Source organism: Oncorhynchus masou, chromosome 6, assembly GCF_036934945.1.
Source record: "Oncorhynchus masou masou isolate Uvic2021 chromosome 6, UVic_Omas_1.1, whole genome shotgun sequence".
Taxonomy (NCBI): Eukaryota; Metazoa; Chordata; class Actinopteri; order Salmoniformes; family Salmonidae; genus Oncorhynchus; species Oncorhynchus masou.
In genome coordinates, this window is record NC_088217.1 from 55,269,552 (window position 1) to 55,295,616 (window position 26,065).

The 26,065-nt window shown below is 43.5% G+C and overlaps 1 protein-coding gene across 1 annotated transcript in view; it reads left to right on the forward strand.

Annotated features, from left to right (window-relative positions):
• Positions 1-26,065, forward strand: part of LOC135542310 (kinesin-like protein KIF21B) — a 112,958-nt gene that overhangs the window by 59,845 nt on the left and 27,048 nt on the right. The window contains 18 exon segments of the mRNA XM_064969188.1: positions 4,142-4,324; positions 5,963-6,112; positions 7,373-7,504; positions 9,724-9,981; positions 14,392-14,507; positions 16,622-16,817; positions 17,481-17,670; positions 18,023-18,086; positions 18,302-18,535; positions 19,107-19,345; positions 19,681-19,869; positions 20,044-20,243; positions 20,486-20,593; positions 20,755-20,945; positions 24,335-24,442; positions 25,055-25,220; positions 25,399-25,602; positions 25,696-25,797. Of these exon segments, the coding sequence (XP_064825260.1) occupies positions 4,142-4,324; positions 5,963-6,112; positions 7,373-7,504; positions 9,724-9,981; positions 14,392-14,507; positions 16,622-16,817; positions 17,481-17,670; positions 18,023-18,086; positions 18,302-18,535; positions 19,107-19,345; positions 19,681-19,869; positions 20,044-20,243; positions 20,486-20,593; positions 20,755-20,945; positions 24,335-24,442; positions 25,055-25,220; positions 25,399-25,602; positions 25,696-25,797 (3,030 nt within the window).

The window sequence follows — 26,065 nt, forward strand, 5'->3', positions numbered from 1 at the left end:
TTTTTGAAAGAAAAGCACATTTTTGTCATTAAAATAACATCAAGTTGATCAGAAATACAGTGTAGACATTGTTAATGTTGTAAATGGCTATTGTAGCTGGAAATGGCAGATTCATTTTTTTATGGAATATTTACAGAGGCCCATTATCAGCAACCATCACTCCTGCGTTCCAATGGCATGTTGTGTTAGCTTATCCAAGTTTATTTAAAAGGCTACTTGATCATTAGAAAACCCTTTTGGAATTATGTTTGCACAGCTGAAAACTGTTGTTCTGATTAAAGAAGCAATAAAACTAGCCTTAATTAGACTAGTTGAGTATCTGGAGCATCAGCATTTGTGTGTTCAATTTCAGCCTCAAAATGGCCAGAAACAAAGACCTTTCTTCTGAAACTCGTCAGTCTATTCTTGTTCAGAGAAATGAAGGCTATTCCATGCCAGGGGTGGGAGGCCCCAGTGCACAACTGAGCAAGAGGACAAGTACATTAGAGTGTCTAGATTGAGAAACAGACTCCTCACATGTCCTCAACTAGCAGCTTTATAAAATAGTACCTGCAAAACACCAGTCTCAACGTCAACAGTGAAGAGGCGACTCCGGGATGCTGGGCTTCTAAGCAGAGTTCCTCTGTCCAGTGTCTGTGTTCTTTTGGCCATAAAAATCCAAATAACTTCACAGATCACTGGAAAGGGTTTAAACACAGTTTCCCATGCTTGTTCAACAATGAACATGCACCTGTGGAACGGTCGTTAAGACATGAACAGCTTACAGACGGTAGGAAATTAGGGTCACAATTATGAAAATTTAGGACACTAAAAGAGGCCTTCTACTGACTCTGAAAAACACCAAAAGAAAGATGCCCAGGGTCCCTGCTCATTTGCGTGAACGTGCCTTAGTCATACTGGAAGGAGGCATGAGGACTGCAGATGTGGCCAGGGCAATAAATTGCATGTCCGCACTGTGAGACGCCTAAGCCAGAGCTACAGGGTGACAGGGCGGAGAGCTGGTCGTGGCAGACCACGTGTAACAACACCTGCACAGAATCGGTACATCCGAACATCACACCTGTGGGACAGGTACAGGATGGCAACAATAACTGCCCGGGTTACACCAGGAATGCACAATCCCTCCATCAGTGCTCAGACTGTCCGCAATAGGCTGAAAGCGGCTGAGGGCTTGCAGGCCTGTTGTGAGGCAGGTCCTCACCAGACATCACCGGCAACAACGTTTATCGTTACACAAGGAATGAGCGTTACACCGAGGCCTGTACTCTGGAGTGGGATCGACTTGGAGGTGGAGGGTCACAGCATCATCGGACTGAGCTTCTTGTCATTGCAGGCAATCTCAACGCTGTGCGTTACAGGGAAGACATCATCCTCCCTCATGTGGTACCCTTCCTGCAGGTTCATCCTGACATGACCCTCCAGCATGACAATGCCACCAGCCATACTGCTCATTCTGTGCGTGATATCCAGCAAGACAGGAATGTCAGTGTTCTTCCCATGGCCAACGAAGAGCCCGGATCTCAATCCCATTGAGCACGTCTGGGACCTGTTGGATCGGAGGGTGTGGGCTAGGGCCATTCCCCCCAGAAATGTCTGGGAACTTGCAGGTGCCTTGGTGGAAGAGTGGGGTAACATCTCGCAGCAAGAACTGGCAAAAAAATATATGAAGGATTGGAAGTGACACAGACCGTTACATTGATGGAAGCAACAGTCTATCCGCAATATTAAATCTACCCCTAATAAAAAAATATATACTATGTTGTTTACTATATGCTAATATCTGTTCACCTACATGAAGCAGGAATATAGCTTTGGACCTACCACATCTCAGGCTAAAGTAAGGATAGTGTAAACAGAAAAGTTACAAATCTGATGTTGAAGAAAGAAAGATCTTACGACACATATTTGACGGATAAAAATACACACACGCACACACAGACACATACCACATGCACAAAGATGCGCGCACACACACACACACACACACACACACACACACACACACACACACACACACACACACACTGCTGAGAGCGGCCATTTCAAAGAAAGGTCTATACCTGTGATATGTGGTTATTTCATCCCCTACTAAACTTGGACCCGGCTACTCAACCCTGCACCTTAAAGGCAGCTGCACTATATACAAAGACATGGAATCACTGGCCTCTTTAATGATGTTTACATACTGCTTTACTCATCTCATATGTATATACTGCATTTTATTCTACTGTATTTAGTCAATTTCACTCCAACATTGATTGTCCTAAAATGTATGTACAGTTGAAGTCGGAAGTTTACATACACCTGAGGCAAATACATTTAAACTCAGTTTTTCACAATTCCATGATATTTAATCCTAGTAAGAATTCCCTGTCTTCGGCCAGTTAGGGTCACTACTTTATTTTAAGAACGTGAAATGTCAGAATAATAGTAGAGAGAATGATTTATTTCAGCTTTTATTTCTTTCATCATTTTCCCATTGGGTCAGAAGTTTACATACACTCAATTAGTATTTGGTAGCATTGCCTTTAAATTGTTTAACTTGGATCAAACATTTCGGGTAGCCTTCCACAAGCTTCCCACAATAAGTTGGGTGAATTTTGGCCCATTCCTCCTGACAGAGCTGGTGTAACTGAGTCAGGTTTCTAGACCTCCTTGCTCGCACACGTTTTTTCAGTTCTGCTCACACATTTTCTATAAGATTGAGGTCAGGGCTTTGTGATGGCCACTCTAACACCTTGTCTTTGTTGTCCTTAAGCATTTTGCCACAACTTTGGAAGTATGCTTGGGATCATTGTCCATTTGGAAGACCCATTTGCTACCAAGCTTTAACTTCCTGACTAATGTCTTGAGATGTTGCTTCAATATATCTACATAATTTTCCTACCTCATGATGCCATCTATTTTGTGGAGTGCACCAATCCCTCCTGTAGCAAAGCACTCCCACAACATGATGCTGACACCCCCGTGCTTCACGTTTGGGATGGTGTTCTTCGGCCTGCAAGCCTCCCCCTTTTACCTCCAAACATAACGATGTTCATTGTTGCCAAACAGTTCTATTTTTGCTTCATCAGACCAGAGGACATTCTCCCAAAAAGTACGATCTTTTCCCCCATGTGCAGTTGCAAACCTTAGTCTGGCTTTTTTTATGGCTGTTTTGGAGCTGTGGATTCTTCCTTGCTGAGCGGCCTTTCAGGTTATGTCGATATAGGACTTGTCTTACTGTGGATATATATACTTTTGTACCTCTTTCCTCCAGCATCTTCACAAGGTCCTTTGCTGTTGTTCTGGGATTAATTTGCACTTTTCCCACCAAAGTACATTTATCTCTTGGAGACAGAACGCATCTCCTTCCTGAGTGGTATGACGGCTGCGTGGTTCCATGGTGTTTATACTTGCATACGATTGTTTGTACAGATGAACGTGGTAACTTCAGGCATTTGGAAATTGCTCCCAATGATGAACCAGACTTGTGGATGTCTACAATTTTTTTCTGAGGTCTTGGCTGATTTCTTTTGATTTTCCCATGAAGTTAAGCAAAGAGGCACTAAGTTTGAAGGTAGGCCTTGAAATACATCCACAAGTACACCTCCAATTGACTCAAATGATGTTAATTAGCCGATCAGAACTTCTAAAGCCATGACATAATTTTCCAAGCTGTTTAAAGACACAGCCAACTTAGTGTAGGTAAACTTCTGACCCACTGGAATTGTGATACATTGTGTGATACATTGAATTATACAGTGAATAATCTGTCTATAAACAATTGTTGGAAAAATTACTTGTGTCATGCACAAAGTAGATGTCCTAACTGACTTGCCAAAACTATAGTTTGTTAACCAGAAATTTGTGGAGTGGTTGAAAAGCGAGTTTTAATGACTCCAACCTAAGTGTATGTAAACTTGCCACTTCAACTGTATTACTTAATTCCATTCTTTTACTTTTAGATGTGTGTGTTGTGAATTGTTAGATTCTACTGCACTGTTGGAGCTTGGAACACAAGCATTGGTTTGATTTGAATGTACTGACTTGAAGTGACCAAATTGTGATGTGTGTGTGTGTTATAAATAATGTGTGTGTGTGTGTGTGTGTGTGTGTGTGTGTGTGTGTGCGTGTGTCTCTCTCTCTCTCTCTGTTTCAGACAGGCTCAGGGAAGACCCATACCATGGGGACAGGGTTTGACATGAACGTGCAAGAGAAGGACCAGGGTATCATCCCGCGGGCTGTTCGTCAGCTGTTCCTGGGCATCCAGGAGAGGAAGACACAGGCCCAGCAGCAGGGCACACACCCTCCAGAGTTTAAAGTCAGTGCACAGTTCCTAGAGGTAAGAACCCACACACATACAGTAGGCAGGCACCATCAAACACACGCAGTAGCAGCAGTAGCCCCTAGAGTGGGATATTGTATCATGCACGCACACACAGACACAGACAGACGCGCACACACACACACATGAACGCACACACAGACACAAACGCACAGACACACACACTCGCACGCACACACACAGACGTGCTCACACACACTCAAGCATATACACACACAGACATGCACACACACAGACATACACACACAAACAAACAGACACGCACACACAGACACATACCACACACGCACAAAGATGCGCACACACACACACACACACATACACACAAATACCACCCAGTTATTTGGGCCACCCACCCAGTTCAGAGGAGATGAAAATCTCTCTAGAATAAAATATTGTCACCCAGGGACGCATTGTATGTTGTCATTTGTCATTCTTGCCTTTGATTGAGTGTGTGTATGTGTATGTATGTTTGTGTGTATGTGTGTATGTGTGTGTGTGTGTGTGTGTGTGTGTGTGAGGGTAATATGAACTTTAACCAGATGTGAAGGGAATGAAGGGATCAGCCCTGGTGAAGCTACAGGACGTGACATTGTGATGACAGCTGAAACAGGAAACAGGGTCCTGACGACTGATCTGATGTTGGTCATCAGCTGTGACGTTACCCAGAATGAGAATATGGACAGACAGACGTTTGGGAGACATGAGCTTATATGTGTCATTGATATTAACTGGCTGTAGCAGGAGGTGCCTGATACACACTCAGGTGTCTGGCTTGTAGTGAAGTAATATTTGATATACAGTATATGTATAATACCAGTCAAAAGTTTGGACACCTACTCATTCAAGGATTTTTCTTTATTTTGACTTTTTTCCTACATTGTAGAATCATAGTGAAGACATTGAAACTATGAAATAACACATATGGAATCATGTAGGAACCAATAAGGTGTTAAACAAATCAAAATATATTTTATACTTGATGACAGCTTTGCACACTCTTGGCATTCTCCCAACCAGCTTCATGAGGTAGTCACCTGGAATGCTTTTCCAACATTCTTGAAGGAGTTCCCACATATGCTTAGCATTTGTTGGCTGCTTTTCCTTCACTCTGTCCAACTCATTCCAAACCATCTCAATTGGGTTGAGGTCGGGTGATTGTGGAGGCCAGGTCATCTGATGCAGCACTCCATCACTCTCCTTCTTGGTCAAATAGCCCTTACACAGCTTGGAGGTGTGTTTTGGGTCATTGTCCTGTTGAAAAACAAATGATAGTCCCACTAAGCGCAAACCAGATGGGATGACGTATCACTGCAGAATGCTGTGGTAGCCATCCTTGTTAAGTGTGCCTAACGTTAGTTCAGGTGTAGGCTGTTTGTCCGGTCATTGGGTTATCAGTACTGATGATAAAAAGACGTTGGCCATTGTTAATGTGTGTGTGTGTGTCTGTGTGTGTGTTCTGTGCAGTGGGAACTTCTGAGTTGACTCTTGACCTCTCACAACCTTTAACCTTATTGCTTCCTAAAGGTCAGAGGTTATGTAGTACACCATTTGATCCTTGCCCTTTCATCGCTCACTGTCTACTGTGTGTGTTTGTGTGTGTGTGTATTTAATGTATGTGTGTGTGTATTCCAGCTGTACAATGAGGAGATCCTAGATCTGTTTGACGGAGCCAGAGACCCAGACTGTAAGAGCAGGAAGTCTAATATCAAGATCCATGAGGATGGCAGCGGCTCCATCTACACCACCGGAGTCACCTCACGACTTGTCAACTCAGAGGAAGAGGTGTGTGTGTGTGCGTGTGCTATGACTGGGTGATATGGACAAATTCACGATATGGGAGATTCACGATACACTGTATATCTTGATTTCAAAAAAAATATTCTCAAAATAATCTTTGTTGTACAGTTAAAGGTGAAATACACATCATTTCAAACAGTCAGCAATTTCCTAATGAATTCAGGGCTTGTGAAATTATACCTAGGATAAATATAAGCCTTCCAGAACCATAAGACCCACTGATTTTATCAAAATTGTTTTACCTGATTTCGTTGTTGTTGCAGTAATCACTGATCTGGCTTTCAAGTCTGTCTATGAGAATGCCCTTTTTGTTACAAATTTCACCAGAACCATGCATAATGCACATTCACTAATAATTAGAAAAATCTTGCAGCAGGCATTATATAAAATGAACACAGGTTTCAAACAATATCTCAAGCACAAGCCCACATGCTAGTGAGTAGCCAGCTAATCTTTATATTTCAAGTTTTGCTAACTTGGATCTATTTGCTATTTGCTAACTTATTTCTCAGAATGAGAATGAGTTGTCAATTCCTTATATAATTGTGTTTCATGCTTATTGCACATTTAGAAAACACAGACTAGACAGCTAGTATAACAGTCTTTGGCTTAAATGCTGCTAGCGGTACATAGTGCTGCTAGCGGTACATAGTGCTGCTAGCGGCACATAGTGGTGCTCACGGCACATAGTGCCGCGTGAAACAAACTGAGCACACATTTGCCAGATTCAATGTTCATTGATACCCCTTTTTGTAGTATTGTCTTCTCTGCTCACAATTTGAGGAGTTAAAAAGTGTCTCATTAGAAAGGTTAACTTCTCTAGCACAGTAAAATCATTTCTCAATGTGTTTCGGTGTCCATATGACCGATTGGACCAAACTTCAATTGCATATAGCGAGAGAGGAAAAAAGTGATCTCTCATCTTTGTTATTGCGAGTGGCAGGGGGAGCGGCTTGGTGTGTGTGAGAGGGGCTTTGTGTGTGTGTGTGTGTGTGTGTGTGTGTGTGTGTGTGTGTGTGTGTGTGTGTAAACGGGAAGGTACACAGTCACAGCAGAAGGAGCGAAGGAGATCAAAAAGATAACATGACAACAAGCGGACATAAATGCTCGTAAAAAAACGAAACATTTAATAAAAACTAGGTTATTGCGAAACAGGCATTTGGAATATTGCGCTAAAACATACATTCAAATTTGATGTATTGCCCAGCCCTAGTGTGTACAGTACTAACAGTTTGTGTATTACAGCTGTTACAGTGTCTGAAGCTGGGAGCGTTGTCTCGTACCACGGCCAGTACCCAGATGAACGCATCTAGTTCCAGATCTCACGCCATCTTCACCATCAACCTCTGTCAGATGAGAGTCTGTCAACAAACTGAGGTAGGGTTGGAGGGAGGGAGAGAGGAGGGCAAGGGAGGGAGTTATCGATCAGAGAGGGTAGATACAGTGCTTATAGAAAATCTACACCCCCTTGAACCTTTTTCACATTTTGTTGTGTCAGTGCTTCAGTTTCATGCATTTAAATGCGTTTTGTTTTTCTACTTATCTACACACCATATGATTTATGTATTTTTTTGGTGAAAATAATATTAACAGTGATAGCAATGCGAAATGTCATTCTGAGAAAACATCACTAACGTTACACACAGTTGATACACGTCGATTGCCGTTTCTTCCCCATCACTGTCATCAGAAGACTCTACAATGTCTTCAATGAAAATGTTTTTGCCTAAATCAGGCATTTCCTCATCGTCTGATTCATTTTTCAGAGTCCGAGAGAGCCAGCATGGCACAAACGTCCTCCAGAAAGTAGTCCATCACAACTTTTTCCCACTGAACTTTGTCGATAGCGCCTGATAAATTCAGCAACATATTTGCAGTTCTCCATGGCTAACTTTCTATCTTTTGAAAAAAAAATGCAGTAGAAAGGATTATGTATGCATAATGAGCAGCTCATTTAAAGACACAAGATGCTACACCGCAGACCAATCTGAAACTCATCTCTCTGCATGTCCAGCCCACTCATTATCTCAGCCAATCATGGCTAGCAGGTTTTGGCTTAACCAACTGTGCTCGTAATTTAACAACTTTATTCGTATTTACAGATGGCATACAAGTTTGTTATTAAGGCACATGAAAGTTCACGTTCTAGAAGGCATTTCTGCCCAAAAAAGCATATATTTTTTTAACGTTCAAACGGCTCTCCTGTGAAGTCGTGACTTGCGACATACACCTAGTTTCCTGAAACGGGTCACATGTACCTTTTTATTCCTTAGCCACTCCACTGTAGCTTTGGCCGTGTGCATTGGGTTGTTGTCATGCTGAAAGGTGAAATGCTGTCCCAGTTCCAGCTTTCTTGCAGAGCGCAGCAGGTTTTCCTCTAGGACTTTTCTGTACATTGCTCCATTCATTTCCACTTCTATCCTGATAATTCCCTGGCGACGAGAAACATCCCCATAACATGATGCTGCTACCTCCATGCTTCACAGTAGGGATGAGTGTTCTTTGGGTGATGTGTTGCGTTTGCTCCAAACGTATCGCTTTACATTCAGGTCAAACAGTTACATTTCTGTTTCGTCAGAACACTACCCTGTTTGCCACAAGGCTACAGAATCAAGTGTTTTTCTACATACTTCAAATGCGATTCCAAGTGGGCTTTCTTGAGTAATGGCTTCCTTCTTGACACGCTACCATACATGCAACATTTGTGGAGTGCTTGGAATATTTTTGTCACATGCATACGTTGACCAGTCTTAGCCTTAAAAGCCTGGAGCTCTTTGAAAGTTTCCATTTGACTCTTGGTAACCACTCTAATCAGTCTCCTGCTTGCTCGGTCATCCAGTTTGGAGGGATGGCCTGAGCTCGGCAGAGTATCGGTGGTGCCATACACTTTCCACTTCTTAACAATTGTCTTGACCGTGCTCTAAGAGATATTCAAGGCCTTTGAAATCTTTTTATACCCATCCACTGATCTGTGCCTTTCCAGAACTTGGTCCCGGATTTCCTTTGAAAGCTCCTTTGTGCTCAAGGTTGAGTTTTTGCTTTGCAATTCACTACCCAGCAGAGGGAACCTACAGGAACTGCTGAATTTATCCCAAAATCATGTGAATCACTACAATTTAACACAGGTGGAGGCCAATTAACTTGGTGTGTGATTTTGAAGGTAATTGGTTACACTTGAGCTAATTTAGGATTACTATTACAAGGGGGGTGGACACTTATCCAACCAAGATATTTCTGTTTTGATTTTCGAAAAGAAAACATGGACCTGAAGTTGTGGAGTAGGATGTGTAGATCAATGGGGAAAAACTATTTTTAATGAATTTTAATTCCAGGCTATAAGGCAACAAAAGGGGAACATTTTTAAAGGTAGTGTAGACTTTCTATAGGCACTGTTGATGTATTGACTGAGGGAGAGACGCAAAGAGAATAAATTAAGGTAGAAGAGGGGAAAAGAGGAGTGAAGAGGAGAAAGATGAACGTATCAGGCCGAGTGACAAGTAAAGTAATGACAGGAATACAAATAATTAAAAAGTTTGAATTAAGTGTTTGTTGATAATTGTTCACTAATTGTGGTCTCTCTATCCGTCTCTCTCCAGGAGAATGGTGAGGTGAACGGAGGTGTAAATGAAGGTGTGATTGGGGAGGTGAACGGAGGTGTAAATGGAGGTGTGATTGGGGAGGTGAACGGAGAGGTGAATGATGTTGGCGGAGATGGAGGGTCTATTACCAAGCCTGAGTATGAGACTCTGATGGCCAAGTTTCACTTTGTGGACCTAGCTGGATCAGAGAGACTCAAACGCACCGGAGCAACAGGAGAACGGGCACGGGAGGGCATATCCATCAACTGTGGACTGGTGAGGAGTGTGTTTGTGTGTGTGCGTGTGTGTGTGCTGCCACTTCCAAGGAGCAGGACACTAACCTGTACGCTTATTAGAAATCCCTCTAGGCCCTCCAACAAATCATCAAACAGGCAAAGCATTAATACAGGGCTAAGATCGAATCCTACAATACTGCCTCTGACTCTCGTCGGATGTGGTAGGGCGTGCAAACTATCACGGATTACAAAGGGAAGCCAAGCCGTGAGCTGCTTAGTGACTAGAGCCTACCAGACTAGCTAAATGCCTTCTATGCTCGCTTCAAGGCATGCAAAACTGAACCATGCATGAGAGCACCAGCTGTTCCGGATGACTGTGTGATCACGCTCTCCGTAGCTGATGTGAGTTAGACCTTTAAACATTCACAAGGCTGCATGGCCTGATGGACTACCAGGACGCATACTCAGAGCATGTGCTGACCAGCTGTAAAGTGTCTTCACTGACATTGTCAACCTATCCCTGACCCAGTCTATATTAGCTACACTTTTCAAGCAGACCACAATAGTTCCTGTGCCCAAGACTGCCAAAGTGACTTGTCTAAATGACTGTCGCCCCATAGCACTCACATCTGTAGCCATGATTTAAGATGACGACAGAGATGGTTGCCTTGTTTCGCGTTCTTTAATGCCACTTTAATAATGTTTACATATCTTACATTGCTCATATCACATGTATTTACTGTATTGAGACACAATCACAGGACACTTTAATAAACAGGTCGGCTCTTTTCCAGCCGACTTTCTTCTCTGTATACATCAATGATGTCGCTCTTGCTGCTGTTGATTCTCTGATCCACCTCTAACGCAGGCGACACCATTCTGTATACATCTGGCCCTTCTTTGGACACTGTGCTAACAAACCTCCAAATGAGCTTCAATGCCATTCAACCCTCCTTCTGTGGCCTCCAACTGCTTTTAAATGCTAGTACATGCTCTTCAACCGATCGCTGCCCGCACCCGCCTGCCCGACTAGCATCACTACCCTGGATGGTTCTGATATAGAATATGTGGACAACTACAAATACCTAGGTGCCTGGTTAGACTGTAAACTCCCCTTTCAGACTCACATTAACGATCTCCAATCCAAAATTAAATCTAGAATCGGCTTCCTATTTCGCAACAAAGCATCTTTCACTCATGCCGCCAACATACCCTCATAAAACTAACTATCCTACCGATCCTTGACTTTGGCGATATCATTTACAAAATAGCCCCCAACACTACTCAGCAAACTGGATGTAGTCTATCACAGTGCCATCCGTTTTATAACCAAAGCCCCATATACTACCCATCACTGCGACATGTATGCTCTCGTTGGCTGGCCCTCACTACATATCCTTCGCCAAACCCACTGGCTCCAGGTCATCCTTAAGTCTTTGCGAGGTAAAGCCCCGCCATTTAATCCAAGTAAAAATTCCATGTTTTAGGTCAATTAGGATTACCACTTTATTTTAAGAAGGTGAAATGTCAGGATAATAGTAGAGCGAATTATTTATTTCATCTTTTATTTATTTCATCACATTCCCAGTGGGTCAGAAGTTTACATACATTCAATTAGTATTTGGTAGCCTTGCCTTTAAATTGTTTAACTTGGGTCAAGCAATTCGGGTAGCCTTCCACAAGCTTCCCACAATAGGTTGGGTGAATTCTGGCCCATTCCTCCTGACAGAGCTGGTGTACCTGAGTCAGCTTTGTAGGCCTCCTTGCTCGCGCACACTTTTTTAGTTCTGCCCACACATTTTCTATATGATTGAAGTCAGGGCTTTGGGATGGCCACTCCAATACATTGACTTAGTTGTCCTAAAGCCATTTTGCTACAACTTTGGAAGTATGCTTGGGGTCATTGTCCATTTGGAAGACCCGTTTGCGACCAAGCTTTAACTTTCTGACTGATTTCTTGAGATGTTGCTTCAATATATCCACATAATTGTCCTACCTCATGATGCCATCTATTTTGTGAAGTGTACCAGTCCCTCCTGCAGCAAAGCACCCCCACAACATGAGGCTGACACCCCCGTGTTTCACGGTTGGGATGGTGTTCTTCAGCTTGCAAGCCTCCCCTTTTTTCCTCCAAACATAGCGATGGGCATTATGGCCAAACAGTTCTATTTTTTTTTCTTCAGACCAGAGGACATTTCTCCATAAAGTACGATCTTTGTCCCCATGTGCAGTTGCAAACCGTAGTCTGGCTTCTCTATGGCGGTTTTGGAGTAGTGGTTTCGTCCTTGCTGAGTGGCCTTTCAGGTTTGGTCGATATAGGACTCATTTTACTGTGGATATAGATACTTTTGTACCTCTTTCCTCCAACATCTTCACAAGGTCTTTTGCTGTTGAGATTGATTTGAACTTTTCGCACCAAAGTACGTTCATCTCTAGGAGACAGAACCTTCCTGAGTGGTATGACGGCTGCGTGGTCCCATGGTGTTTATACTTGCGTACTATTGTTTGTACAGATGAACGTGGTACCTTCAGGCTTTTGGAAATTGCTCCCAAGGATGAGGTCTTGGGCTGATTTCTTTAGATTTTCCTATGAAGTAAAGCAAAGAGGCACCGAGGTTGAAGGTAGACCTTGAGATACAGCCACAGGTTCACCTCCAATTGACTCAAATGATTTCAATTAGACTTTCAGAAGCTTCTAAAGCCATGACATCATTTCTGTCCCACTGGAATTGTGATACAGTGAATTATAAGTGAAATAATCTGCCTGTAATCAATTGTTGGAAAATGACTTGTGTCATGCACAAAGTAGATGTCCTAACCGACTTGCCAAAACTATAGTTTGTTAACAAGAAATTTGTGGAGTGGTTGAAAAACGAGTTTTAACGACTCCAACCTAAGTGTATGTAAACGTCCGACTTCAACTGTATATCACGCCAGTATTGATGCTAAATTGTAATTATATTTGCCTCTATGGCCTATTTTATCTCCCTGCTCTTCTACATTTGCACACACTGTACATAGCTCTTTCTATATTTTCTTTTGTGTTATTGACTGTACGTTTGTTTATGTGTAACTCTGTGTTTGTTGTTTTTGTCACACTGCTTTGCTTTATCTTGGCCATTTCGCAATTGTAAATGAGAACTTGTTCTCAACTGGCCTACCTTGTTAAATAAAGGTGAAATTAAATAAATGGATCACTAGACATTTTAAACAATGCCACTTTAAATAATGCCACTTTAGTAATGTTTACATATCTTACATTACTCATATCACATGTATATACTGTATTTTATACCATCTACTGCACCTTGCCTATGCTGCTCGGCCATCGCTCATCCATATACTTATATGTACATATTCTCATTCACCCCTTTAGATGTGTGTGTATTAGGTAGATGTTGGGAAATTGTTAGATTACGTCTTAGATATTACAGCACTGTCGGAACTAGAAGCACAAGCCCTTCGCTACCCTCACATTAACATCTGCTCACCATGTGTATGTGACCAATAAAATCTGATTTGATTTGATGAAATGCTTAGAAAAGCTGGTCATGGCTCACATGAACACCATCATCCCAGACACCCTGCACCCACTCCAATTCGTATACCGCCCCAACAGATCCACAGATGACGCAATCTCTATTGTACTCCACACTGCCCTTTCTCACTCAGACAATAGGAACACCTACGTCAGAATGCTGTTCCTTGACGACAGCTCAGCATTCAACACCACAGTGTCCTCCAAGCTCATCACTAAGCTAAGGACCCTGGGACTGAACACCTTCCCCTGCAACTGGATCCTGGACTTCTTGACGGGTGGTGTAGGTAGACAGGTGTTGGTGTAGGTAGACAGCAACACATCTGCCACGCTGAGCCTCAACACGGGGTCCCGTGCCGGGTTGCGTGCTTAGTCCCCTCCTGTACTCCCTGTTTACGCAGGACTGCTTGGCCGCGCATGACTCCAACACCCATCATTAAGTTTGCCAACGACACTAGAGTGGTAGGATTGATCACTGACGATCAAGTTTCTTGGTGTCCACATCACTAAGGATCTATCGTGGTCAGTCCCAACACAGCTGTGAAGAGGGGATGAAAACGACTCTTCCCCCTCAGGACACTGAGAATTTGTCATGGGCCCTCAGATCCTCAAAACGTTCTACAGCTACACCATTGAGAGCACCATTGTCAAAATCCTGAAGTATCCCTTTAATCCAGTAATTATTTTGAAACTATTGATCCTCTGGGCCTGAATCGTGCTCTCTGGTGTATTTTGAATGTTGAGAGTGGGCTCCTGTGACTGGATATGTTTTTTAATAATATGTGTTTTGCCTCTCTGTCCACATGTGGGCCCCTTCATTAATCTGTGTGTGTGGGTGTGGGATGATGTTGTGTATGTGTTTTAATTGGTGCTGAGAAACGTGATGATGATGGTTATGAGTATGTGTTCTAGCTGGCTTTGGGGAATGTGATCAGTGCTCTGGGGGACCAGGCTAAGAAAGGAGGACATGTTCCCTACAGAGACTCTAAACTAACGCGCCTACTACAGGACTCACTGGGAGGAAACAGGTAACACACACACACACACACGTACAGTACCAGTCAAAATTTTGGACATACCTACTCATTCAAGGGTTTTTCTTTATTTTATACAATGTAGAATAATAATGAAGACATCAAAACTATGAAATAACACATACAGAATCATGTAGTAACTAAAAAAGTGTTACATTTTAGATTCTTCAAAGTAGCCACCCATTGCCTTGATGACAGCTTTGCACACTCTTGGCATTCTCTCAACCAGCTTCACCTGGAATGCTTTTTCGCCAGTCTTGAAGGAGTTCCCACTTACGCTGAGCACTTGTTGGCTGATATTCCTTCACTCGGCAGTCCAACTCATCCCAAACCATCTCAGTTGGGTTGGGGTCAGGTGTTTGTGGAGGCAAGGTCATCTGATGCAGCACATAACTCTCCTTCTTGGTCAAATAGCCCTTACACATGCTTCATGGTGGGAACTACACATGTGGAGATCATCCGTTCACCTACTCTGCGTCTCACAAAGGCACGGTGGCTGGAACCAAAAATCTCAAATTTGGATTCATCAGGGCAAAGGACAGATTTCCACCGGTCTAATGTCCATTGCTCGTGTTTCTTATCCCAAGCAAGTCTCTTCTTATTATTGGTGTCCTTTCGTAGTGGTTTCTTTGCAGCTATTCGACCACAAAGGCCTGATTCATGTAGTCTCTTCAGAACAGTTGGTGTTGAGATATATCTGTTACTTCAACTCTGAACCATTAATGTGGGCTGCAATTTCTGAGGCTGGTAACTCTTATGAACTTATCCTCTGCAGCAGAGGCAACTTTGTGTATTTCTTTCCTGTGGTGGTCCTCATGAGAGTCAGTTTCATCACAGCACTTGATGGTTTTTGAGACTGCACTTGAAGAAACTTTCAAAGTTGTTCTGTATACCACCCCTACCTTGTCACAACACAACTGATTGGCTCAAATGCATCAAGAAGGAAAGAAATTCCAGAGGTGAACTTTTAACAAGGCACACCTGTTAAAATTCTTAATAATCGGTGTCCCGCTAGCGGGACAACTTCCAGTGAAACTGGAGGGCGTGCAATTCAAATAAATAATAATAAATATTCTGGATTTTAAACATTTAGGTATATATAAGTGTCTTATATTGGCTGAAAGCTGAAATTCACGTTAATATAACTGCACTGTCCGATTTACAGTAGCTAACATCTAAATATTTTTCCTCCGGCACAGGTTTCATATGGCAGGGTAGCCTAGTGGTTAGAGCGTTGGACTAGTAATCGAAAGGTTGCAAGTTCGAATCCCCAAGCTGACAAGGTACAAATCTGTCGTTCCGCCCCTGAACAGGCAGTTAACCCACTGTTCCTAGGCCGTCATTGAAAATAAGAATTTGTTCTTAACTGACTTGCCTAGTAAAATAAAAAATAAATACATTCACATATAACAATTAAATATTAACTTACTTTTTGAAAATCTTCCTCTGTCTGTTTAGTTGGCACCATTGATTTGAGTAATCCACTCGTTCAACTTGCAGATAAAGGAATCCAAAAATCTACCCCTAAACTTTGTTTCAACAAGTCAAAATACTTTTCTATTTACTCCTCAGATACCCTAAAATGTAATCAAACTATAATATTTCTTTCAGAAAGAGTATGTTCAATAGGAAACCAATTTAAGCAGGTGCGGAATGTCTTCATGGCGTGCGCAAATACGAATTTCCAAGACTGTGTCCTTCTACTAAAACTGTTATTTCTTATTAGTTTTTGAAGTTATTCGCCTGAAACTAAGACATTTTAATTGAAAGGCATTCCAGGTGACTACATCATGAAGCTGGTTGAGAGAATGCCAAGAGTGTGCAGAGCTGTCATCAAGGCAAAGTTTGGCTACTTTGAAGAATCTCAAATATAAAATATATTTTGATTTGTTTCACTTTTTTTGGTTACTACATGAATCCATGTGTGTTATTTCATAGTTTTGATGTCTTCACTATTATTCTACAATATAGAAAATAGTAAAAATAAAGAAAAACCCTTGACTGAGTAGATGTGGTGTCCAAACTTTTGACTGGTACTGTACATGCATGCGCGCGCACACACACACACACACACACACTAGCATGTCGTATTCCTTTCCTCTCTCCAGTCGTACATTGATGATCGCGTGTGTGAGTCCATCGGACCGGGACTTCATGGAGACCCTGAACACACTGAAGTACGCCAACAGAGCCAGGAACATCAAGAACAAGGTGGTGGTGAACCAAGACAAGACCAGCCAACAGATGTCTGCCCTGAGGGCTGAGATTGCCAGGCTACAAATGGAACTTATGGAGTATAAAGCGGTGAGGAGAGATGGAGGGATAGCAGGAGGGACAGAGGTTTGGGATTGAGGGAGGGAGGGAGGGATGGTGTAAGGGGGGGGGTGGAGAGAATGAGGGAGGGATGGAGTCAGGGAGCGATGGATAAAGGGAGAGAAGAAGGGAAATGGATAGAGATAGGAGGGTGGAGAGGTTGGAGAATGGAGAAGTGGAAGGAGGGACCAATGGAGAGAGGAAGGGATGTCGGGACTTGGGAGAGAAAAAAGAAAGGGAGGATGGAGGGATGGAAAGAAGGAATGGAAAAATATCCCTTCCCTCATGTTAAGCAACTTTAACCTTTGGCCTAGAAAATTACAGGAAGCATAGGGATGGTTTAGAGCAATAATGTGATTAAGAGAGAGTTAATGGTGCGTAACCAATGGATGGATGACCGTGTTGAGTTGAAGGAAAGATTCGTTTGGAGTTGGAGAGTAATGGAGCATGTGATTGGCTGAAATAATGTTGTCTCATTTATGATTGGCTGAGGTGTTAACCAGTATGTAAAGAAATAAAATGGAAAATAGGATTTTTACCAAAAAGTTATATAAAAATCAATATTCTCTTTGTTGATTGAATGAAATGTCATTGTTCTGTATGTTCATTGGAGGAGATAAAATAATTCTGTATGTGTATTGTCCGCCTCCCCAGGGTAAGCGTGTGGCAGGTGAGGACGGCTCGGAGGGCTTCAGTGATCTGTTCCAGGAGAACTCGATGTTACAGAGAGAGAACGACACGCTACGCATGCGAGTCAAAGCCATGCAGGAGACCATCGACCACCTCAACACACGGGTAACCACGCTCCTCGCCAACGAGGTCAGCACGCTGCTGGCCAAGTCGGGTAAGACCGAGAGAGGCGACGGAACACAGTCTCCAATGGGATTGGCTGATTGTTGAAGATTGTGGCTGTCTGAAAACATTGATAGCTATTAAATCCCTTTTCTCTCCTTCCTTGTTTAATCAATTCCTACACATCCCTCTCAAGGCGCATTGGAGGAGAGGATCCAAGGTCCATCCATCCCTTAGGCCTTCTCCTCCAATGAGCTTTGAGAGGAATTGAGGAGACTAGGATTTGAACGCTAAAAAGGCTTTCAGACACAGACCATATCATGTAGTTAAGAAGCGTTAATCTCTTATGTCTCAATGTGACCTCACGGTGACCTGACCATAAACTCTGACCTTTTGACCTCTAGGTGAGGGCAATGAGGAGATTGGTGCTCTGATACAGAACTATATCAGAGAGATCGAGGAGCTCAGGTAAGAGTCTGTAATGAGCTTTAGACTGACCGGGGGAGAAAGCAGTTCACGGAGTTGCAGCTCACTATGTTTTGCCGTTACGGCACTGTTCATGGAGTTTGTATCTTTTTGTAGTTTGAGGAACTTTCAGATTATGTTCTGTATATACCGTAAGAGTTAAGTTTGACTGATGACATCTGTTTGTCTTCTTGTTCTCTCTACAACCCCCCCCCCAGATCAAAGCTCCTGGAGAGCGAGTCGATGAACGAGTGTCTTCGTCGCAGTGTAACCCGTCTCTCCTCCCGCTCCCCGTTCACCACCTCCTCCTCTCATAGCTCCACCCCAGGGCCACACCCCTTAGGCTCCTCCCCTTCCCTTTCCATGGAGGCGGAGATGACGGACGTGATACGTCGAGCCAAGACGGACATCGAGAGGCTGAAGAAGAAGGAGAGGAGACAGAGGAGGATGAGGTAAGAGGAGAGGAAGAGAGGAGGAATGGGACAAGGATGGTAGTGGAGTAATGATTGTACAGTGATAAGTAGCTCTCACTGCCAGTGGAGGGAGAGAGGGAGGGAGGGAGAGCGAGGGAGGGAGAGAGGGAGAGCGAGGGAGGGAGAGAGGGAGAGCGAGGGAGAGAGAGAGGGGGGAGGGAGGCAGAGCGAGGGAGAGCGAGAGGGGGGAGGGAGGGAGAGTGAGGGAGAGCGAGAGGGGGGAGGGAGAGAGAGAGGGGGGAGGGAGGGAAAGCGAGGGAGAGCGAGAGGTCTCTGCTAATAACTGAACTCTCCATGTTCACTTGGCAACAGTCCCAAAACACAATGGCTGATTTTTTTTTTTGGAAGAGTCCCAAACTAAATCAGACAAATCAAATGAAAGGCACATGGTGTGTAAACAATATTAGTAATAGATTCACATGGTAAATAAATAATAAACTGCTTATTGGGTCACAGCTGTTATGAGCTGTGCCTTCTCTCTCTACTTTGTGTGTGTGTGTGTGTGTGTCCTACTCTGATGTCCTACTCTGAAAATATGTTCTACTTGCAGCCCAGAGAAAGAGAAAGGGTTGAAGAAACGAGCGAAGCTTCATTCTCATGAGAATGGACATAATGGAGAAAACGGCCAGATGGACTCGGATGAGAACTACACAGAGGACGTGATGTCACCTCTGCAGGAGGAGGAGAGTGGGTGTGACGAGGAAGAGGAGGAGGAGGAGGGGAGGGACGAAGAGGAGTTTGACAGTGATGAGAGTCTGGTGGACTCCGACTCGGACTCTGATGAGAAAGGTGAGTGGATGACAACAATGGCAGCGGCAGAAGTGTCTCCATTCCACTTCAACCTATTGACGTTGTGTACTGTCGCTTTGACAGGATTGATGCGCATCAGAAATATGGTGAAAGTACAATTTTGCCCTCTGTTTGGCTGTATGGTACTTTCACCATATTGCCTACCTGTCCAATCCTTTCAGATCTACAAGGAGTACTTAATTAGCATTAGGGCTAGGAGTTGATTTGAAATTTGCAACTGCCCCACTCTACTGTAACATGTCTGTCTTAGAGCCACAGTGTTCACCTCTTGACCCTTGACTTCTCTTTGCTCTCTGCCCTCTAACCCCCTGCAGCTAATTTCCAGGTGGATCTGGCAGACCTGACGAGTGAGATTGAGATCAAGCAGAAGTTGATCGATGAGCTGGAGAACAGTCAGAAGAGACTGCTGCAGCTCAAGCTACAGTATGAAGAGAAACTCATCCTGCTGCAGAACAAGATCAGAGACACACAGCTTGAGAGAGATAGAGTACTGCACAACCTCTGTGAGTAGAACTATGGGTAATGTAGGCCCACAGGATCCCCTCAGTGAGTGGAGCGACTCATAGATGCTGAATAGACACGCTGCTCTCTGTCTCGATTGTACCACTTTCAAACAAACTCTCTCTTTCGTCTCCTTCTCTCTTCTATCTATCTTCCTCCCCTCTCTCCTCCTTCAGTGTCTATGGAGAACTACACGGAGGAGAAGGCTAGCAGGATTAAATCCGAGTATGAGAAGAGGCTGAAGGAGATGAACAGAGACCTGCTGAAACTGCAGGCAGCACAGAAGGAACACACGAGGCTACTGAAGAACCAGGGACGCTATGAACAGGAACTGAAGAAACTGCAGCAGGAGGTCAACGAGATGAAGAAAGCCAAGGTAAGGAGGAGAAGGAGGAGCAGGGAAGGATGTTAGCTCTGTAGGCTACATTAAGTGCATTTCTATTATATGCAGTGTTGAGACCTTTGCCCGTCCCCTACCCAATAAGTGAGACAAAGGAGTCAAAGCTAGGAAACGCTGACGTGAAGTTCCGGGTAGACATGTATTCCTTGCCCCTCGATAACGCTCCGGACACTGATGGTACTCTCCAGCTAAGTGCAGTGTGTCCTCCCGGTCTCCAGGTGGCACTGATGAAGCAGATGAAGGAGGAGCAGCTGAGGAGGAGGATGATGGAGGCCAAGAGGAACAGAGAGATCGCTCAGCTCAAGAAGGAGCAGCGACGACAGGAAGTATGTGTGTGTGTGTTTTTGTGCTGAAAGAAAGTACCTGCTTCACATGATAACCTCCCTAGTAGACTGCAGTTTCTAAAGCCATCACCATTCTGGTTACCAGTTGATCTCCAACTTTCTTATCAACCCCCCTGGGACTTGACTGACCTCTCCCCTATCAGTACCAGATTCGTTCGTTGGAGAGTCAGAAGCGTCAGCAGGAGCTGGTACTGAGGAGAAAGAGCCAGGAGGTGACAGCCTTACGACGTTTGGCTAAACCCATGTCTGGACGTATGGCTAGACGACTACAGCCCCTAGACTCCGGAGCAGAACTGTCTGCCAGCACCACCTCCTCTGAACCAGAGTCCAACCGGTAAGTAGTGCCGCTATACAGAGGTTGTATCCCAAATGGCACCCCATTCTCTATAGTGTTAACATACACTGTAAAAATGACCTGTTATTTTTCAACTAACTTACGGGACAGTTACCTGTAAGTTACTGTAAAAAAATTAAAAAACAATAACAAAAAAACTGTTACTGTACCATATTTTACAGTATACTGTTAGTATTTTTATGGTATACTATTTTATGGTATACTAATACTGTTACCGTAATTGATTTACAGTACCAATAATGCTACTGTAGTCGTTTTACGGTAAAAATACTCTTACTGTAAAGCCTTATTTGCATTTTTTTTCAATTTTTCAATTCCTCAGCAATCCACAGGGAATTAACAGTACTTTTCTTAATATGTGCATGCTTATTAGTAACTGGAATAAGCAATGGTCTAAGACACTGCATCTCAGTGCAAGAGGCTTCACTGCAGTACCTGGTTGCATCACATCTGGCTGTGATTGGGAGTCCCATAGGGCGGCACACAATTGGCCCAGCGTCGTCTGGGTTTGGACCGGGGTAGACCGTCATTGAAAATAAGAATTTGTTCTTAACTGACTTGCCTAGTTAAATAAAGGTTCATTAAAATAAAATAAAATAAATCATCAATGTGTCAAGTGCAGCTTCTGTTTGATCCTCATTACACACCACCGACCAACAAATATTCTTTACATCAACAACATAGGAATCACTACAACTTGTAGGTAGCAGGCTCTGGTTACAGTTTGAAGCTTTTTCTTAAGTGGGCAGCTTGATGAAAGCCAGTCAATATTTAAATCACCCAGAAAAGAAAGTCTCTGTTGGTATCACATACATTATTAAGCATTTCACACATGTTATCCAGATACTGTCTGTTAACACTTGGTGGTCTATAGCAGCTTCCCACCAGAATGAGCTTTAGGTGAGGCAGATCAACCTGTAGCCATATTACTTCAACAGTATTTAACATGAGATCCTCTCTAATCTTTACAGGAATGTGGTTCTGAATATGAACAGCAACACCATTGGCATTTCTGTATTTTCTATAAATGTTATAACCTTGTATTTCTACCACTGTATCATCAAAGATATTATCAGAATATTCTTATTTTATTTATTTAACTAGGCAAGTCAGTTAAGAACAAATTCTTATGTTCAATGACAGCCTAGGGAACAGTGGGTTGGGGCAGAACAACAGATTTGTACTTTGTCAGCTCGGGGGTTTGAACTTGCAACCTTCCAGTTACTAGTCCAACACTCTAACCTACCGCCCCTTATGAATGTCAGCTGTTACTAGCAAATTATTGATTTCATGAACCTACATATGTTTACGTGGCCTATTTGGAGCACTTTTCTTTAATTTATCCATTATTTTACCAGGTAAGTTGACTGAGAACATGTTCTCATTTGCAGCAACGACCTGGGGAATAGTTACAGGAGAGAGGAGGGGGATGAATGAGCCAATTGTAAACTGGGGATTATTAGGTGACCGTGATGGTTTGAGGGCCAGATTGGGAATTTAGTTAGGACACCAGGGTTAACACCCCTACTCTTACGATAAGTGCCGTGGGATATTTAATCATCTCAGAGAGTCAGGACACCAGTTTAACGTCCCATCTGAAAGACAGCACCCTACACAGGGCAGTGTCCCCAATCACTGCCCTGGGGCATTTGGATATTTCTTTAGACCAGAGGAAAGAGTGCCTCCTACTGGCCCTCCAACACCACTTCCAGCAGCACCTGGTCTCCCATCCAGGAACTGACCAGGACCAACCCTGCTTAGCTTCAGAAGCAAGCCAGCAGTGGTATGCAGAGTGGTATGCTGCTGGGTTGCTTCCTTGTTTTCATTTTCATTCTTTACTGGGAAGCTTAGAAGTAGATATGCTCATGTTATTTATGTTAATGCAAGGTGAGTTGCAGACAGTGGACATCCTCCTAGGCCACACCGCCTCAGTGCCAATAGTAGAGATCTGGTTCGTAGGCATATGATTACTGCATACAATATCTGTAGGATCAGCAGAGGCATTCAGGGCAGTTAGATGGACATAAATTAAGTTACTTACATTGTGTCTACCAACGCCCCTGGTGTAATGTACATTTGCTAAAGCATTATGACAATTCTGCGTCACAATGGTAGGGATTAGCTGAGCTGGGCTTGGGTCATTGATAAGTCATTGTCTCAACGCAGCCGTATATTGGATCAGGAACCCAAATGATTTGGGTTGGATCCCGTCCTCCTTGTAAAACGTGTTTTGTTTCCAAAAGGTATCGAAATTGTCAACAAAAGTTACAGCCATTGAGCTGCAATAATCACGTAGCCAGTTGTGAAGAGAAAGAATCCTGCTAAAGGGTTCAATGCCACTATTCAGAGAGGGCACAGGGTCAGATATGATGGGTCTTCTATTAGTGTCTAGCAGAGAGTCAATCAGCTCTTTAAAATCCAGTTTAAACTGTTCAGAGCTGCCCTTCATCATGTCATTAAAACCCACAGGGACTATGATGGAAATCAATTCTATGTCCCGACGTAGTACATTCGGGAGCAGCTTAGTAATGTCATTTACTCGAGCTCTGAGATAGGACCTTGTTTTTGCAGCAGGGACCGTCACATTTCTTTCCACCCATGACTGTATTTGTTAGTGACAGAGACATGATTGTTGGCTTCCTTCATTTTTCAGTTCTGTGGCCTTCACTAAGTGAAAATTATTTATTTGTATGACTTGCCTTTCTGACTGTACATTTATAATATAAATGAAGTGCTACAAACAAATGAATGCAGATAAAATAACCAAACAGGTAGCAATTAACTGAGATATTACATTTATTATAATAATTAGCAAAAAAAAAAGTATCTTGCTTCGGAGTATGTGCTTTGTTTTGGTTGCCCATGTGCTTTAAGTGTCGCGTTCTGCTTTGAATATTCGCAAATACAGTAAGTGAACTGCTACTGGGTTTTATGTAGCATTTTTCTATTTTACGGTAATGTCCAAAATACATCAAATATTTCCCGTCCATTGAATTTCTTCCCACAATGAAATTTACGGTAATCTACTGTATTCAGTATGAATGAAGTCTGTTGATTATACAGCAATTTACCATGACAATTACAAGATTGTTTTTAACAGTGTAGGAAATAGGTTCCAGTGTGTTTTTGTTAAACAGTTGATATAAACACAACTTTTTAAAACTTTCTTCCGTTTCATAGTTTTGTGTTGGTTGTTTTATATTGTGTTTCAGTTGAATTATAACTTGGTCTTATAATGTACAATTACAAAATAAAGTAAAAAATATGTCCTCTCTCTCTCTCTCTCTCTCTCTCTCTCTCTCTCTCTCTCTCTCTCTCTCTCTCTCTCTCTCTCTCTCTCTCTCTCTCTCTCTCTCTCTCTCTCTCAGGACCACCTCAACCAAAGTGTCTAACATAGTGAGACAGTGGAACACTAAGATGAATGGCTACCTGGGAGAGAGCGAGGGGATTACCACCAACGGGACACAGGTTGTTGGGTAAGTCATGGCTGGTAGTGTGTGTGCCGTAGATTGTCAGGTCAGATGCAGAGCAGGGACTGGTGTGTGTGTGTATCTGGTGTGTGTACATGTTTTTGATGCATCGCCAGGTCAGAGAAAGGACGTGTGTGTGTGTGTGTGTGTGAAAGTGTCAATGTGAGACTTGTGAGCGTGTGTGTGTGTGTGTGTGTGTGTGTGTGTGTGTGTGTGTGTGTGTGTGTGTGTGTGTGTGTGTGTGTGTGTGTGTGTGTGCGAGCCTGCAAGGTCAGATTCAGATTAGGTATGACTCTGTTGACATTTACTTAGCCAAGGCTTTCATCAGCTTCAATAAAGTTTTATTCAATTTTACAAAGCCATTTATCGAATTATCTTCAAAATGAATTGACAGGAGTGACTTACTTAGTCTGATCATCTCTCTCTCTCCTTCCTCCTCTTCCTCCCTACCTTCTCCCTCTCCCCGCCCCCCTCTCCTCCTTCCTTCCTCACTCCCTGCTCCCCTCCTCTCTCTTCCCCTACTCCAGCAGCAGCACTAAGGATTGATATAGCTGTGAAATGATTGACAGTTGACCTGTATTGTAACGTCCCGAACTGTATCTTTCTCTCTCTGTGCAGCAGTAGGACGCGTGTCCAGCAGCGCAAGGGTGTTCTCGTGGGCAGCAGTAGTTTCTCCAAGGCGGCCCGTCAGAAGTGGCAGACTCTAGAGAGGAGGATCCTGGACATCGTCATGCAGAGGATGACCATCACCAACGTCGAGGCCGACATGGACCGACTCATCAAGGTACTGTGATGTCACTTCCTTTGCACTCTATGGAGACTTCCTCTTAACTTTTATTGCATTGCGATGCACTTGCGAACTCATTATTGCTGACTTCCTTCACAACATGCATCATTCCTCCCGTCTGTTAATGATCTGGCTCACATGTTTTTTTTCTTTCTCTCTCTTGTGTGTGAGACAGAAGCGAGAGGAGCTGTCTGTGCAGCAGGAGGCACTGTTGCGTAAAAGGCAGGTGCTTATGGCTGAGGGAGAGGGGCCTGACGGGGAGGACCGCCTAGTCCAGGAAATGAACGAGGACATTGAGGTTCTGAATGCAAACATCGACTACATCAACGACAGCCTATCAGACTGCCAGGCAACCATCGTTCAGATAGAGGAGACCAAGGTGAGAACACACGCACACACATTAGTGTAAAATGTCCTAGTTCTGGTGTACGGAGCTCTGTGCGGCCTACTGAAGCCTGGGTGTTTCCTGCAGGATGAGCTGGACTCGGTGGACACCTCAGTGGTCATCAGCTCCTGCTCTCTGGCTGAGGCCCGACACCTCCTGGACCACTTCCTCAAGGCCTCCATTGACAAGGTAACTACATGGGCCACGACCCAGGACCATCTGGTGGCTACAGTAGTTCATAGTTTATAGTCCAGATATACCATAACACACACTCCAAACTAATGTCTACTGAACGTTCTCAACTTGGAAATAGTCCCTATCAGCTCCTCAAGTTTACAATGATTTTGGCAAATGTTGTGCAAATGGACACCCGTTTCAGGGAGGGTTGGCCAGTAGTTTATCTCTCATGGAAAGATTCTGCGTGTAAGCTGAGATAATCAGTCGGGACTGAATGGGA